The sequence below is a fragment of the Helicoverpa zea genome, chromosome 31 (genome assembly GCF_022581195.2).
Source record: "Helicoverpa zea isolate HzStark_Cry1AcR chromosome 31, ilHelZeax1.1, whole genome shotgun sequence".
NCBI lineage: Eukaryota > Metazoa > Arthropoda > Insecta > Lepidoptera > Noctuidae > Helicoverpa > Helicoverpa zea.
In genome coordinates, this window is record NC_061482.1 from 422,731 (window position 1) to 437,515 (window position 14,785).

Below are 14,785 nucleotides of genomic sequence, written 5' to 3' on the forward strand. Positions count from 1 at the left end.
TCGGTTACAAAAAGGAACATTGATTAGACTTGTTGCATTGTGAGTGAAAGAGAGGAAAATAACATTAAAAACGTTATTATACATTTTATTTACTAATAACCACTTTACAGAAACATGATAAAAATTAGCCTGAAGAAATTAGAAATAGAACTTTTGTCGACATGGTTAAGAAACAATGTTACTTGTGAAAAGAGTATGGAAGAAGACATGCTGCGCCGACCACAAATAAAAAAGTGGGATAAGCGCAGAACGAAATTAGGAACAGAATAGTAAGATGTCATCTTGGTACCAAGACTTCAGTTCATATAAGCCCTAGGCAAATCAAATATTATCTTATTGAAAAGCGCAGAAAAATAATTTCTTATTTGTTTTAGTTATTTATTTTACTGTACATAAATATTATAACATTGAAATATGTATATACTAACCACGAAGGAGAAAAGACTAGCGGAGATGCCCTAACGCAGGTAGGTCACGCGCCTTCAGGTAGGTCAAATACGTCACGACTACGTCACGGCAGGCGTGGCTGGACACCGCCCATATACCGTCCTTTACATCAAACTGACATCTTGTCATAGTTGTATTTTTAAGTATTTTTACCACAATTTCAACAGATTTTATTTGTTACTCGATTAAAACGATGAAATGCGCTATCATTAATTGTAGAAATTGCTCAGGATCCAAACTCAAACATACCATAGGATAACATTTCACGTGTAAGTAATATTTTAGCTTTAAAACATATTTTTTGCTAGAGACATCTGTCGTCGAATAGCTGCATTTCTAGAACCTCTAAGTGAATTTGTATTATTTTCGTATCAATCTTGTATCAATGTATATTATTGGTACCAATTTTTGCCTTAAAAAGCAGCTTCATTTTTCCTTGCATCCTACAAGTTTTTTTATAGATTATTTACAAACCAAAACATATGATATATTATCATGAAAATTTAATATTATAAAAACACCATCTTTCGGTAAGTAGTCGACTTACGTATATTTGAAGTAAAATTGTGTTCATCAAGACAGAGAGACCCGTTACAAAATTAAGTGCTACCAGACATCGAAAATGCAATCACCCATTCTTAAAAAAGATCTTATTTAAAAAAGCTGCAATTATCTTAAAATTAATCATAACTCTAACTATGTAGATTTATTTATATTCATCACTAGCCGTTTTCCCGCGGTTTCACCCGCGTACCGTGGGAGCTACTGCCCGCACCGGGACAAAATATAGCCTATGTTACTTGCATATAATATAGCTTTCTAATGGTGAAAGAATATTTAAAATCGGTCCAGTAGTTTTTGAGTTTATCCATTACAACCAAACAAACAAACAAAGTTTTCCTCTTTATAATATTAGAATAGATCAGCAATGTTTTACATAGGTATATATCTCTTGCCGTACATACTTTTTGAATGTACCTTTACTCAGAGCAATATCCGACTCACATAAAGTCTGCTACTTATTTAGTGGATGCGCCGTTATGATACAGTTGTGAAAACTCTAATTTGATAAACACTGTCCCTATAATTTTAATTCCGATTTTTCTTGGTGAATTTCGTAATGTGGCAACATCGAAAATAACTACAGTCATCGCAGCACGGTTCTGGAACAAATAGAACGAATTTTCGTGCTTGTGATGCCATAGTGGCTAGTAGACGAACTAACACAATGCCATAAGTTGATACTTATATTACACCATGGGGGTATTTTAGACCCGTGGTGAATAAAAATGATTTTTCATCGAGTTTCCGTTTAATGGTTCCTAGATACCTATTTCATTTCTTTAGGAGTAAATAAATTGTTGTGGGGCAAGTTCTCTGCACAAAATAATACTTATATAACAATTAATTTTCAAACTTTTTTATCTCTCTCTTTTTCTTCGTTCATTTTAAATGAATGCTTCTTTAAACTTTCTAATTGAATTACTATTTTAAAAGAATTATTAATTTTGAGTATTTACTTTACTTTTGAGTATGTCACTAGTGGTCGAAGTTAGTTTAGGGTTAGATTTTAATCATCCTATTCCACGCTAGATGGATTTACAAAAAATGGGTGGCTTCCCATAAAAGGCGTAAAAGGGTGGAGCACGGGTGGAGACAGTAACGTTCCTCGTCCCCCGCTCACCCGAATTTTGGCGCGCTGCTTTGTTAGGAGATTTTTCGTTAGGGCATCTCCGCTAGTCTTTTCTCCTCCGTGATACTAACTAATACATATTTTATATAAAACAACATTATACACACGAAGTAAAATGTAATGTGTCACTGTTTTTTTTTTTCAAATAATAAAATAAAATAAAAATAAAGTAATGAATTAGCATTCCATTCCAGTTGATAAAAATAACACATTTACGGTAGTTGGCCGGCAAGGTCGATGAAACAAACAGGTTCGTATAATTATATTGTTCACAGGAAATGTAAAAATAATACTGAATAGAAGCCTTTCAAAGATATCAATCGGACGTTTTCATGGCAAAGGCATTTTTGCGCAAAGCTATTATTAAACAAATAACATTAACACCGCGGCGGACAAACTTGTTTATTTGTTTACACATTTACTGACCAGCCCGAATATGTGGCAAGAAAACGTTCATGCAAAACATCACATGTATCGCACTTACTATTAGTCGTGCGCGGCATTGTCAGTGTCAGTGTCTGGGCGGTACCTCTCGGTGGAACAATGAGGCTGCGCTGAATGGCGCGCGATGCTATCGCCACATGAGCGTCGGCGGCGCGCCTCATGGGTCTAGTTCAAGCGCGCCCGCCCCGGCAACATGATAAAGAGTTTTCTTATGGTGGTCATACAACCGGTACATACATACTAAACTCAAAGTGTAAATAGATTGAGTATAGAATGTAGTCGTGGTCGCAAGAGGGTGTAAGCGTGGTGTTACTGTGGCGCAGGTCCTGGAGCACTGGACGGTGCGCAAGAAGCGGCTGGAGCAGTGCCAGCAGTTCGCGCTGTTCGAGCGGTCGGCGCGCGCGGCCGTGGAATGGATCAAGGAGACGCAGGAGCGCTGCGGCGCGGCGGCGGCGGCAGCGGCGGGCGGCGTGGCGCGCGAGTCCCGCGAGCGCGTGCGCCTGCTGGCGCAGCTCGCCGACGGGCTCGTCGAGAAGGGCCACCCGCACGCCGTGCAGATCAAGGAGTGGGTCGCCGCCGTAGACGCCAGGTCGCACACACATTTCATTCATTACTTGCCTCGATTCAATCTATGCGTGCACGTGTTGGCATCGTGACAACTCACACGCTAGTGTACTTTCATTACTTTTACTGGTATAACGTTTGGATCGATACTCGATAACTGCTGCCAAATGTATCATCTTGGATTATTTAATAAGATGTATGAAAATTTATATCTGATTTTTATCATGTCTAGATATGCGGAGTTCAGCGGGTCGATGGAGGGCGGCGAGAGCGAGCCGGAGAGCGACTCGGGGGTGGCGCCGTCGCTTGCGTCGTCACAGTCGGCCGAGCACGACCCGCGCGCCGAGCCGCCGCCCGCCGCACTCGGCGACGACAAGCGGCGCAGTGCCAGGCGCAAAGAGTACATCACATTTGTTTCTATTTATCGTCTGCATCACACCATTATTTTTTGCTTCGCACAAATTCAATAAACAAATATACCTGGAAGTTTGCGCTATGTGTTGTAGAGCTGTGTGAATGATAGTTGTTGAGCAGTGCGTGCTGGTTGTAGGTTCATAATGGCGGAGCTGCTGCAGACGGAGCGCGCGTACGTGAAGGACCTGGAGACGTGCATCACGTGCTACCTGCGCGAGATGCGCACCGACCCCGCCGCCGTGCCGCACGCGCTACAGGGGAAGGTACGCCAAGCACACTCGCCGCATTCACTTCATACATTCATGTCTTTTAATGTATATCATTAATCGTGGTGGCCTAGTGGGCAAAGAACCAACCTCTCAAGTATGAGGGCGCGGGTTCCATTCCAGGTCGGGCAAGTACGAATGCAACTTTTCTAAGTTTGTATGTCTTAGAGACCGATAACTGTGTTTCGGCTGGCACGTTAAACTGTAGGTCCCGGCTGTCATTGAACATCCTTGGCAGTCGTTACGGGTAGTCAGAAGCCAGTAAGTCTGACACCAGTCTAACCAAGGGGTATTGGGTTGTATGTTCAGGAAGAAATAATCTTCGGCAACATCGAGGAGATCCACCGGTTCCACGAGCGCGTGTTCTTACGCGAGCTAGACAAGTACGAGACGATGCCGGAGGACGTGGGGCACTGCTTCGTGACGTGGGCGCGCGAGTTCGACATGTACGTCGCCTACTGCCGCAACAAGCCCGACAGTAACGCCGCCGTCGTGCAGCACGCTGGCGACTACTTCGACAGGTACGCACAAGCCTCACATACCTACAGTACATACTGCGTAATAACATTACTTACCTACCGATATACTGCATATACCGAGTGTTTGAATGGGGGTTGCGAGAAACGCGGCCCGGGTATTTCTAATATCTTTTCCATTCATATAGTGTGGTAGCTAAGTCGATAATTTTATTCGATATGTTTTTGTCTTGACTTCTAAATTAGTTAACATCTTACAACTTAGTGACAAAAATAATGTTTCGACTCGCGCTTTCCATTTCAATACTAATTTTAAATTAATCTATTGTGTGTAAAATAGAGTTTACATATCGTAATGTTAAAAAATCATAAGAAGATGGATATCGCCACTATTTCGTCAAAGAAGAATTAGAAATATGTTTAAACCAAAACAATAATTAGGTTACGCTAAGGTCATAACGACTCCTCCGCTTGCTGCTTTTGCAACGTTGTCCACTTCATCGTTCCAGAGTTTTCAGAGTCAATAAATTGGCTACACAGCTATCTTCGCGAAACCTTGAAAAGCCCCAAAAACTCACGATTCTGACTAAGTTGCTTGCTGTCAAGCTATCAGTGCTGGAATAATAGTCATCATGTTAATGGAATACACAACAAATTCAACTAGGAATATTTTTATGACAGTCTCAATAGTATAATAATAAGCCTTTTATCCTAAACTGCTTCCTTCCTTGTTATGTGATTGTCTCTTAAGTTATAAAAAATCTCTGAGTACAGTGTGCCTCATGGCAAAGGCCTCCTCTAACAATTTCCGTTGTACTCTGTCTCTAGCAACCCTTCTCCATTTTGGGCCTGCCGTCATTTTTACTTCATCATAGTCTCAATAGTAACAATCTGTTATATGCATAACTTGCAGACGCTTATTCCATTAGAGAGGATCACGATATCTTTTTTTTAACGACGTCAAAAATCATCAAATGACCCCTCCCGCTGAGGGAGTGTCAGACTCTTACTGATTAAAAACCGTCGTGTTCCGTCATAGGCCTTTTATGTACCATGGCCGCGGTATCTCTTTCGAACAACCCGCAGAGGATCATGCTCATGTGATGTCTTTAGATATCTAAACTGGTGGACCCTAAATGGCTGTTCGGCTAAACTAATACTGTTGTTTACAATTGACATGTTCAAATACTTTTTGCAGTGTAAATGTACGGTAAATTCGCCGTATGTAAGGCACGGTCGGCGGTCAGTTTTGCATGGATCTATCTTTATAAATGACGTGCAGTGTGCAAGAGCTCTCAGAGACCTGTTCCACTTGCCCGGGTAAAAAGTAACTTCATCCATTTCCAGGCTAACATTTCCTTACGTACCAGGTTTATCTATACCTCAGCAATTTCAGTTGCATCACCAAACAAGTCCTTTCACGCTTACAATATTATTGTATTACTTACACAATAATTTAGTTGTTATCTTATTTGAACTTATTTGTTACGAAGTAGATGAAACTATAAAGGAAACTTAGAAAGTAACGTACAACAGTGGTCTGTACGAACGAAGTGACGCAAACAAATAGATAGGTGTTGCATTCTACTTAGTCATCGCGGGTTTATTTGTGGTCGCCGATAAACTAGTTCACATTTAGCTCCCTTATCAAGTGAGTCGTATTATTTTGTGTTGCACTATATTCAAGTATAATGTAGTTATGTATTATAGTCATTCCAAGTAACTTTTCCTTCCGATACATGGTGTACGCACAACCGCTACAATCGACCGCGACTTCGACTTGTGTCATTTGTCACATCTGTGAATCTTCCAGGTTCTGATGATTCCATCGATTCAACGAGCGCAACTGTGCGAGGTGTTTTACCATTTCATATAAACAATTCTAAATTTCGATAATTTTCCCTATTTTTGTGTAGAAATTAATAAACATGTATTTCGTTGTACGCCGTTCAAAGTCAAAAGGGGTTAATAGTCCCTCATGAAGTGCTAAAGAACAATATTTTCTTACACGCCAATATTATAGTTATAAGTTGAAGAGTTTGTTTGTTTGGTGAACTGCGCTAATCTATAGGACTACAGGTCCGATAGTCGCTCCTAGAAAAGTGTCCCGCCACATCATTCCGCTGTTCGTTTGCACGTCGTACGCCCGAGCGGCCATATCTAAGATAAATCTTTCTTCTAATGACAATCTGAGTAGTTTCCACTATTGACAATACTTGAAACTTTCATTCTACATGGCCGGAAACGATGGTATGCGACAGTTACAATCTTATCATCCCTTATAAGAATAGCTCCATAGAAGCGTTGCGTATTCCGAACAATAGGCACTTATCGTCGTAACAGCCGTCATCGCCATTCGTTCTTTGAACTGGCAAATGTTAGTTTTTGTTACGTATTATAGTCGTGCTGTAAGCATGGATGCAGGGACATCGCTCTGTACACACGAACAATACAAATTCTGTTTAGAGATTCTGTTATCGAAATCATTAACTAAGTAGTGGAGATAATGGTGGTCGTTAGGTTGTCAAGCCGTGACTGGGCTCATTGATCTGTGTGTTGTGTCGCAGGGTGCAGCGTAAGAAGAAGCTGGAGCACCCGCTGGCCGCGTACCTCATCAAGCCGGTGCAGCGCATCACCAAGTACCAGCTGCTGCTCAAGGACCTGCAGGCGTGCTGCGCCGAGGGGCAGGGCGAGATCAAGGTCAGTCTATATGTTCTTTATTCTACAAGTGACAAGTCGCTTGTATATACATAAGACTATATCTGGAAATTATGTAGGTTTATAAGCTCACTTCGTTTTCAGTCTGTTTATCCATCAAATCAAGAACTTTCTTAAAAAAGCTGAAATTGATACTATATTCTGAAGTACCTAGTAGGGTCCTCTGAAGCTTTAAAAGTTTTAAAAAAATTGAAGTTTCAAATTGATTGAAAGTTCAAAATCATTCACTGAAGTACAAAAGAAAAAAAATAACAACAACACAAAATTTTGTGATATTAAAAGGAACGTAGTGTAGGACGTCCCGTCCTCAGGCACGGTGGAGTGATGACTTGCGCAAGACGGCTGGCAGGAGCTGGATGCGAGAAGCCGAAAATCGATCTCAGTGGCGTGCACTTGGAGAGGCCTATGTCCAGCAGTGGACTGCGATAGGCTGATGATGATGATGATGAAAAGGAACCTTAAACTTGTGTACATTTTTGGCATGGATATCAGCTTCATCGATATAATCTAATGACATACTGCAGATAGGACTTCAATGCTTGGGACATTATGGCCGACGTCTGCGCCTCACATGTTTTGAACAAATCAGTTCATCTGTAATTTCACATTAATAGAGCGTAGTTCTAGACGTTGAACAATTTTATTATTCTTATTATAAGCAATGTAGTATCAAGCAATATTTATAACACTACGTTCTTTCTCTGGTCTGTGCGGATTTGTATTTATATAAAAACAGGACTGATGCCAAGTTCTATTGTATAATTTAGTAAACATTCTGTTGTGTCGAAATTGACTCAAATAAATATGCACGTGTGATTAACAATCCCTCCTATAAGCATTTAAAAACATGGTATAGGAATTTTAGAAAAATATTTTGTTTTCCCAATACTATAAAACTCTCGAGTAATATTTACATACCGAGGTTTAAAATAATACAGGAAATACTACAAACTGTTCCGTTAATCTATTATTTATTATAATATTTATTAATTATTTTTATTAATCTATTATAATATTTGCATACATGTACCTAACCTGAGCTTAGTGCTCTAAATACATTCTAGGAAAATGTATATTTAATTAAATTGTTTATCCTGTTTGCTTGCATTAACGGAAGTAGCGTAATTAGGTAATGAAGACTCAAAAACACATTAACTTCTTTACGTGCCATTAGAAGAAAAACTACAAAGTTGTCGAATTCATGCCATCTTGTGGTACCATCATCATATATGTGGTATCTCATCTAGTTAAAATGAAAGTACACGAGTTACTATTGACCTGTATAAAGACAAATAAAAAAAAACATCGACACAAACTCAGTTTCATATCATGTTATAGCGAAAGAAGTATAAATAGGTAAAATTATTTGTTTAAAATCAAGAATCATTTCAAGCCACCGTTTAATTTCAGATTACCGACGCTTTATCGCATATAAAATACAGCTTGTAGAAGAGAATATGGGTTTATGTAATGCTAATTTATAGTCGACACAAAGTACAAAACTCGTAAGACTCTGACATCGTCGATCTGCATGACGTGTAAGTGAAGTGCTTCAGTATAAGCCACAATATCATGTATTCAGGGTCAGCTTTAGGCGTCAACACTCGTCATCCATATTTCGCTATAAACAAGCACACATCGGGAATCCATTAGTACGTTTGTTGAGACGTATTTTTGTAGTACGTAACAGTTAATCGTAATGTGTATGCCTAAAGATTACGAATAGCGATAAGATAAAGACGCAGGAAAACTCAAGTCTCTCGCCAGACGTGACAGCGACCGAATATGTTACAAACAATTTGCGTGAAAAAATATCATAAAAACTAAGGTCGCGGGACTTGCAAGAATTTTATCTCATCTACAATCTAGATTAGTGTTGATTTATTGTAGATTGTTATATAGTATATATAGTGATATGTTGATTAGTGTAGATTAGTGTTTAGCTTCACAACTGATAACCTCTCACTATTGTGTTTACTTATCACAGTATCTTTAACAGGTAAGAAATTGTGGACTGGTTATTTAGACAACACAGTGTTTCATACTGTTTAAAGCAGCTTACTTCTTCTTAGCATTCATTTCTAAGTATTATTGGAATAGCTAGTCGATTTTAATTTAAAGTCGCTTTCATCGACAAATTCTGTCGTCGTCACGTTAGGGAGAGAGTGCTCTATTATAAAGCGTTCATGGCACCACAATGTCTTTTTATACACTTTGAAGAATTACTAATTAATTAGTGTTTTTATAAAGTATTGGCATTGTACTCAGGGCTTCTTATGATGCATGAATAAATGGGGTTTCGCAGTCCGCTGCATATTCTGTTCGCATCGTTAATGCGTTCGATATGAGTCAACAGGGACTTTTCAGTTAATGGCGACATAAGGCTACGCTACGAGCATGTTTACCGAAATTGGTTTACTAGTTTGGTTTGTATTGGCCTTGTAGATACGGGATTGGCTACATTATGTCGTGATTAAGTTGGTAGGTAACCGTCGCACGCGTTCGGCAATGGCGTCAACTCATTACCTTGTATCAGACATTCGTAGTAGTGTTGACAAGCAGTGGACGCTGGATTTGTTTGAGATTAAACAACTAGTTCACTTAGTGGTAATTAACAATAGATTTAGTTCAATATTTTCCTGGTGAGTCAGTCCCCGCGCGCTCGTGTGCCACAGTTGGTTTCCTTCAGACGGTTTCGCACGTCGCGCTAATGTTTTCTGATTATTCGTTTAAAAATGTAATGGTTTTGTCGGGAGTGGAAGTGCTTACATCGATCATGTTGAGGTATATAACGAACTCAAGAGGAAATAGAATCTGTCCACTTGCTCTTAAAGATGTATGTATCACTTTGTTATATGTGTGTAATTTGTTATGAAGCGTTGGTATCCGTGAGTGCTCAGCGACTTGTTGATGTCAGAATGTCTTCTGTATCTCACATGAGTGTGTAGTATTGTGTGTCGGGTCTAAACCTTGGAAGAGCTTATTCCAATCACAGTATTTATAAATGTTTGCATCTCGCTGAATATGATGATTATAATGACGCACGTCAAACTATGACTTATACAGTAAAACGTCAATCGTAGCAAAATGGCGACAAGCTGTGAATGTTATTTATTTCATCATCATCATCATCATCAGCCTATCGCAGTCCACTGCTGGACATAGGCTTCTCCAAGTGCACGCCCCACTGAGATCGATTTTCGGCTTCTCGCATTATTCATTTATTTGGAACTAAGTCTAACATGGATTTCCTGCACTAACTAGCCTACCTTAAATTTATTCTGATGTAGGTTTAAAATGTGTTGCAAAAGTATTAAAAAACGCAATGCAATATCATAGCCAAAAACGTCGCCAACCCGTGCAAAATGACATCATTCAAATATGTCAATAATATATAAATGCAACAGAGGGGTAATACATACTTTAACAGTTTTGTACCTAAATATGTTTTGCTTCCGTTCACAAAAGCTTAACAGTCGACACACATTTACCTATGTCATTTTAGTAATAAAATTCTGGCATCTAAACATACATATTTTAAACAATTTCTGTAAAGTTGCTCATTTATTGTGAAAATAAACTTTTTTGTGGAACCTGAACAGTCTCTAGGTTAGATACAAATCTACTTTCTCATCTTACCTTAATTTGTTACATCTAAGCAAATTATTTTCATTTGAATATTGTGATTTTCCTCGTGGCGGTTAATTCATATTAGGTAAAAATGTAGCGTGTGCGTATTTTACCTTATTTTATTTGGCGGTAAATAAAAAATCGGTACAATTATTTAAAAATTAGGTTAATTGACTCTTTATAAGGTGCCATTTAACACCCTTTCGGCTTCACGGGAATCATTGTTACTCGTTGTATAAGGTGTATTACCGCCAAGTTTCTTCACTCCATCCAGTTGTGCGCGGAAGAGTAACAAACATTCCCAAACACAACCTCACAAGCTTTCGCATTAACAGTTTTTTCCAGGATTATCCTATCAAAGCTGTCAACTATATAACTTGCTTTACAATGTTCCCATCTAAGAAAGAAAGAAAATACATTTATTCACGCGTGTGACACATAGATATACAGTTAAACAAAAATAAAAAAATATACATATACATATACATACAAAATAAAAATATATAGAACATACACACATCCTTGTATTGACGTGTCGTTAGACATTCTCATTAAGTGTGCTTAGAAAGCTAGAGAGGTAATAATCAATAAGATCTAGTTATAAATTTTGCATATTTTGTGATTGTCCAGGACGGCCTCGAAGTTATGCTATCAGTGCCAAAGAAGGCGAACGACGCCATGCACCTGTCTCTGCTGGAGGGGTGCGACGTGCCCACCGACAGCCTGGGCGAGGTGGTGCTGCAGGATTCCTTTCACGTGTGGGACCTGCGCCAGATCATCAAGAAAGGCCGGGAGCGCCGCGTCTTCCTATTCGACCTGCACCTGCTGCTCGCCAAAGAAGTGAAGGACTCGCACGGAAAAGCGAAATACATTTACAAGACCAAGTTCATGGTAAGTTGGTGAATAGGTGTTAAATCCGCCCTTCGGTGTTGTAACAAGGTATGAAATAAATGTAATGTTGGACAGACGTCGGAGCTGGGCGTGACGGAGCACATCGAGGGCGACGAGTGCAAGTTCTCGGTGTGGACGGGCCGCGAGCCCATGGCCAGCGACTGCCGCATCGTGCTCAAGGCGCCCTCGCTCGAAGTCAAGCAGACCTGGGTGCGGAGGCTCAGAGAAGTTATACAGGTAACTTATACTTTCACATTACTTTGATATCGATACTCCTTCTCAACTGCTTCAAGTATACATTTACAGCGGTTACAGTACCATTTCAATATTATTTTTGGTCTTATTATTCTCCTGATTCAGTATTTCCATCGTCTAAGCTAACAGTTAAATTCGGCTACCAAAATTAATTAATCGATTAAAATAGTTGACTAATGACAGCTATGTATGAACAGGAAACGTACTTCAGCGGTGCTCTGCAGCAGCCGCCTCGAAGCCCGGCGCGCGTGCGTCCCACCAGCTCGCAGCGCTCCAGCAGGTAAGCGCCACTGCCTACGTATTTGTACTGTTACACTTCTTAAATTACGTTTTCAATTGTATTGTTCACATTGTTGCATCGCATCAATAAAATAAGATATTTATTCACAGGGATTTGGATGACACAATACTCGATGAAACGACAGAGAATCTCGACAGAAACTCGCTGGCGTCTTTCGGCAGTGGGAACACCACCGATTCCGATAAGGTAAGTGCTCTAGTGACTGTATTTCACACATTTAGGCTGAAACGATATACGCGAGCCGCACTTAACGCGGGGTACATGACATATGTTTTCTAGCTCGGCTTGTGTGTTTACACCCGTTGAAACCTTTGGGCCGCCAGCGTCAGACAGAAACTGTAATATTTGACTTATTTAAATACAACCACTACAGGCAAGCGACAATTAGTATTACCGAGAACCTCCGCTGCTGCGTGATTTCAAAGTTTTACCACTTCTCGGGCATAGTTAGCCTCCAATTCAATCTTGTCAATGAAGAAAAACCAGCTCTGATCTGAATATTCGCGCAGTTTTGGTTGCAATATGGATTTTTTAAATTTGCCACTACCAAGACAGGCCCTCACTTCATAACAATGAGACTAATAGAGACCCACATAATGTTCTATTTGTCCCGCGCCAGTTAAATGTTTCCCATATCAAGATGTTTCACTTTACAGTAGACAACAACGAACAGACAGTTCCCAACTGATTGTTGTACGTATTACAATACCGTAGACAAATGATCGCAACCGAACTCTCCTACATATCTATTTCTACTATTTAATGATCTCCACGGTGAAGAGATAGCTGCTTTTATATGCTGACATTGAATGCATATTTATCTTGCAAAAGCGAGCTGTCAGAGCTATGTACAACTTACGTAGTCGGGAATCTCTTAGGGAACTGTTTAAAAACATTAATATCATGACCGTACCTTGCCAATTTATTTATGAAAATATCATGTATGTTAGGAAAAACCTACATTTCTTTGATAAAATATGTGATAGACATAATTATAACACTAGAAATAAAAACAAAATAGCTATCCCGCAGTTTAGATTATCTAAAGTACATACATCTTTCATGGGATATTGTGTCAAATGTTATAATAAAATTCCAGATAACATTCTGAATGACATGCGGTTTAAAACTCATATAAAAGTCACACTTTGTAAGCAAGCATATTATAAATTGGAAGATTACATTCAAGATAAAAATGCTTGGAAACATGCTGGTCCTGCTCCATAGGACATACTGACAATATCTAATTAATTAACAAATTAAAATTACACCAGCAAGTAAAATTGTATTCATCTTTTGATTGTTTGTTTGTAACTTTGTACCAAAATATAAACCAATTTGTAAATGTGAACACCATGTAGCATTTTCATTGTCATTTTATCCTCATTTGTCTTTGCGATTCTACACGATCTTCGCATGCTGTTACTGTATGTATCAATACATACAAACTGTAATACCATATTGTTTTTAAAAAGAGTAACCATGGAGTTTCTTGCCCTTTCTTCTCCATAGGAAGCTACTTTTAGAATGGGCAACTAGAATCAAACTTAGTTATATTTTTGACGTTCATAAGTGCTTGTAAAGGCCTAAATGAAATAAATGATTGACTTTGACTTTATAAACTCTATGAATAACGTAATAAAAATGTCGTCACGGTCAACTGCAATAATTTGAGACACGATCGGCTGATACCGTTTACACTTAATTCCTATTCTATGAGTTTTAGACTTCCGGACCGATAAATAAAAAGTTGCCCTTTTAAATTCATTTCTTTGGTCGTATGTCTATCTGTCAAGGCCCCTTTTCTCAGGAACGCTTGTATGAGACTCATAAACCTGAAAACCAGTATGTGTATGGTACCAAAACTAACCACTTTGCAGAAGCATCATAGAGTGCCATTTACTCGAATTTTAAAATGTATTTTATAGATATGTTATATAAAAAAATTACTCGCCTGGAAAAAAGTACTCCTTCAGATTGATTGTTACCAATATTGTGCACTTTTCTACTAACAGTGTCTTTAAAGTTATTGTTTTGGATACATAAATTCATTAAATCCATTCAGTTTTGTCATTCTTCAGTTGTCGTACTCACGTATTTTTTTTTATTAATAGATGCACCTACCATATCATCTCTGCATCACCTTAAGGTTGACTAGAGACTGCATTAAGTCCGCCTCTGTAATGAATTTTTGCACAAAGTTAAATAAAAAAAATAAATAGCCGTCGAGTTGATTGATAGCAAAGCGCAAAGCGGAACCAGTTACACATCAGTTCATTTTTAATAGAGGGGTTACTTTATCAAACTGTTTAATCGAAGCCCACTTTTGATTATAGAGAACTATGTAAACCATACCCTAGTACGTAAACGTACGCTACATTTTTACCTAATTGACCTCGGCTGAACAAGGACTCGTCATAACCAAACGTACAGAATTCGCTTCAATGATATGAGAAAGGCGATGTGTACGAACCCTAGGTAATGTGGTAACGTAAAATTTCTAAAAACATCTAATTCCATTTTGCTGGATGGTTTTGTTTTTGACCATTTATTAAATGCTTTTTGTTTATTCATGTTAACCCTGTGTATAAGTTGAAGATTACTCGTGTCCAGTGTGTTACGTGACAAATGTTTCCGCGAGTTCGCCAAGCCGAGCACCCTGTAATATCGAACTATTGAATTCCCA

General features: G+C 38.9%; 1 protein-coding gene across 6 annotated transcripts in view; it reads left to right on the forward strand.

Moving 5' to 3' along the window:
- Window positions 1–14,785, forward strand: part of LOC124644988 (kalirin) — a 145,672-nt gene that overhangs the window by 62,920 nt on the left and 67,967 nt on the right. For all 6 annotated transcript variants that reach the window (XR_006986132.1, XM_047184699.1, XM_047184696.1 and 3 more), the window contains exons 21-29: window positions 2,908–3,173; window positions 3,381–3,548; window positions 3,699–3,825; window positions 4,138–4,349; window positions 6,872–7,004; window positions 11,283–11,543; window positions 11,619–11,780; window positions 11,996–12,078; window positions 12,189–12,285. Coding sequence is in view for 5 of the 6 variants with exons in the window: in XM_047184699.1 (XP_047040655.1) it covers window positions 2,908–3,173; window positions 3,381–3,548; window positions 3,699–3,825; window positions 4,138–4,349; window positions 6,872–7,004; window positions 11,283–11,543; window positions 11,619–11,780; window positions 11,996–12,078; window positions 12,189–12,285 (1,509 nt within the window). In the remaining variant the exon portion in view is untranslated. The remainder of the gene's footprint in view (window positions 1–2,907; window positions 3,174–3,380; window positions 3,549–3,698; window positions 3,826–4,137; window positions 4,350–6,871; window positions 7,005–11,282; window positions 11,544–11,618; window positions 11,781–11,995; window positions 12,079–12,188; window positions 12,286–14,785) is intronic.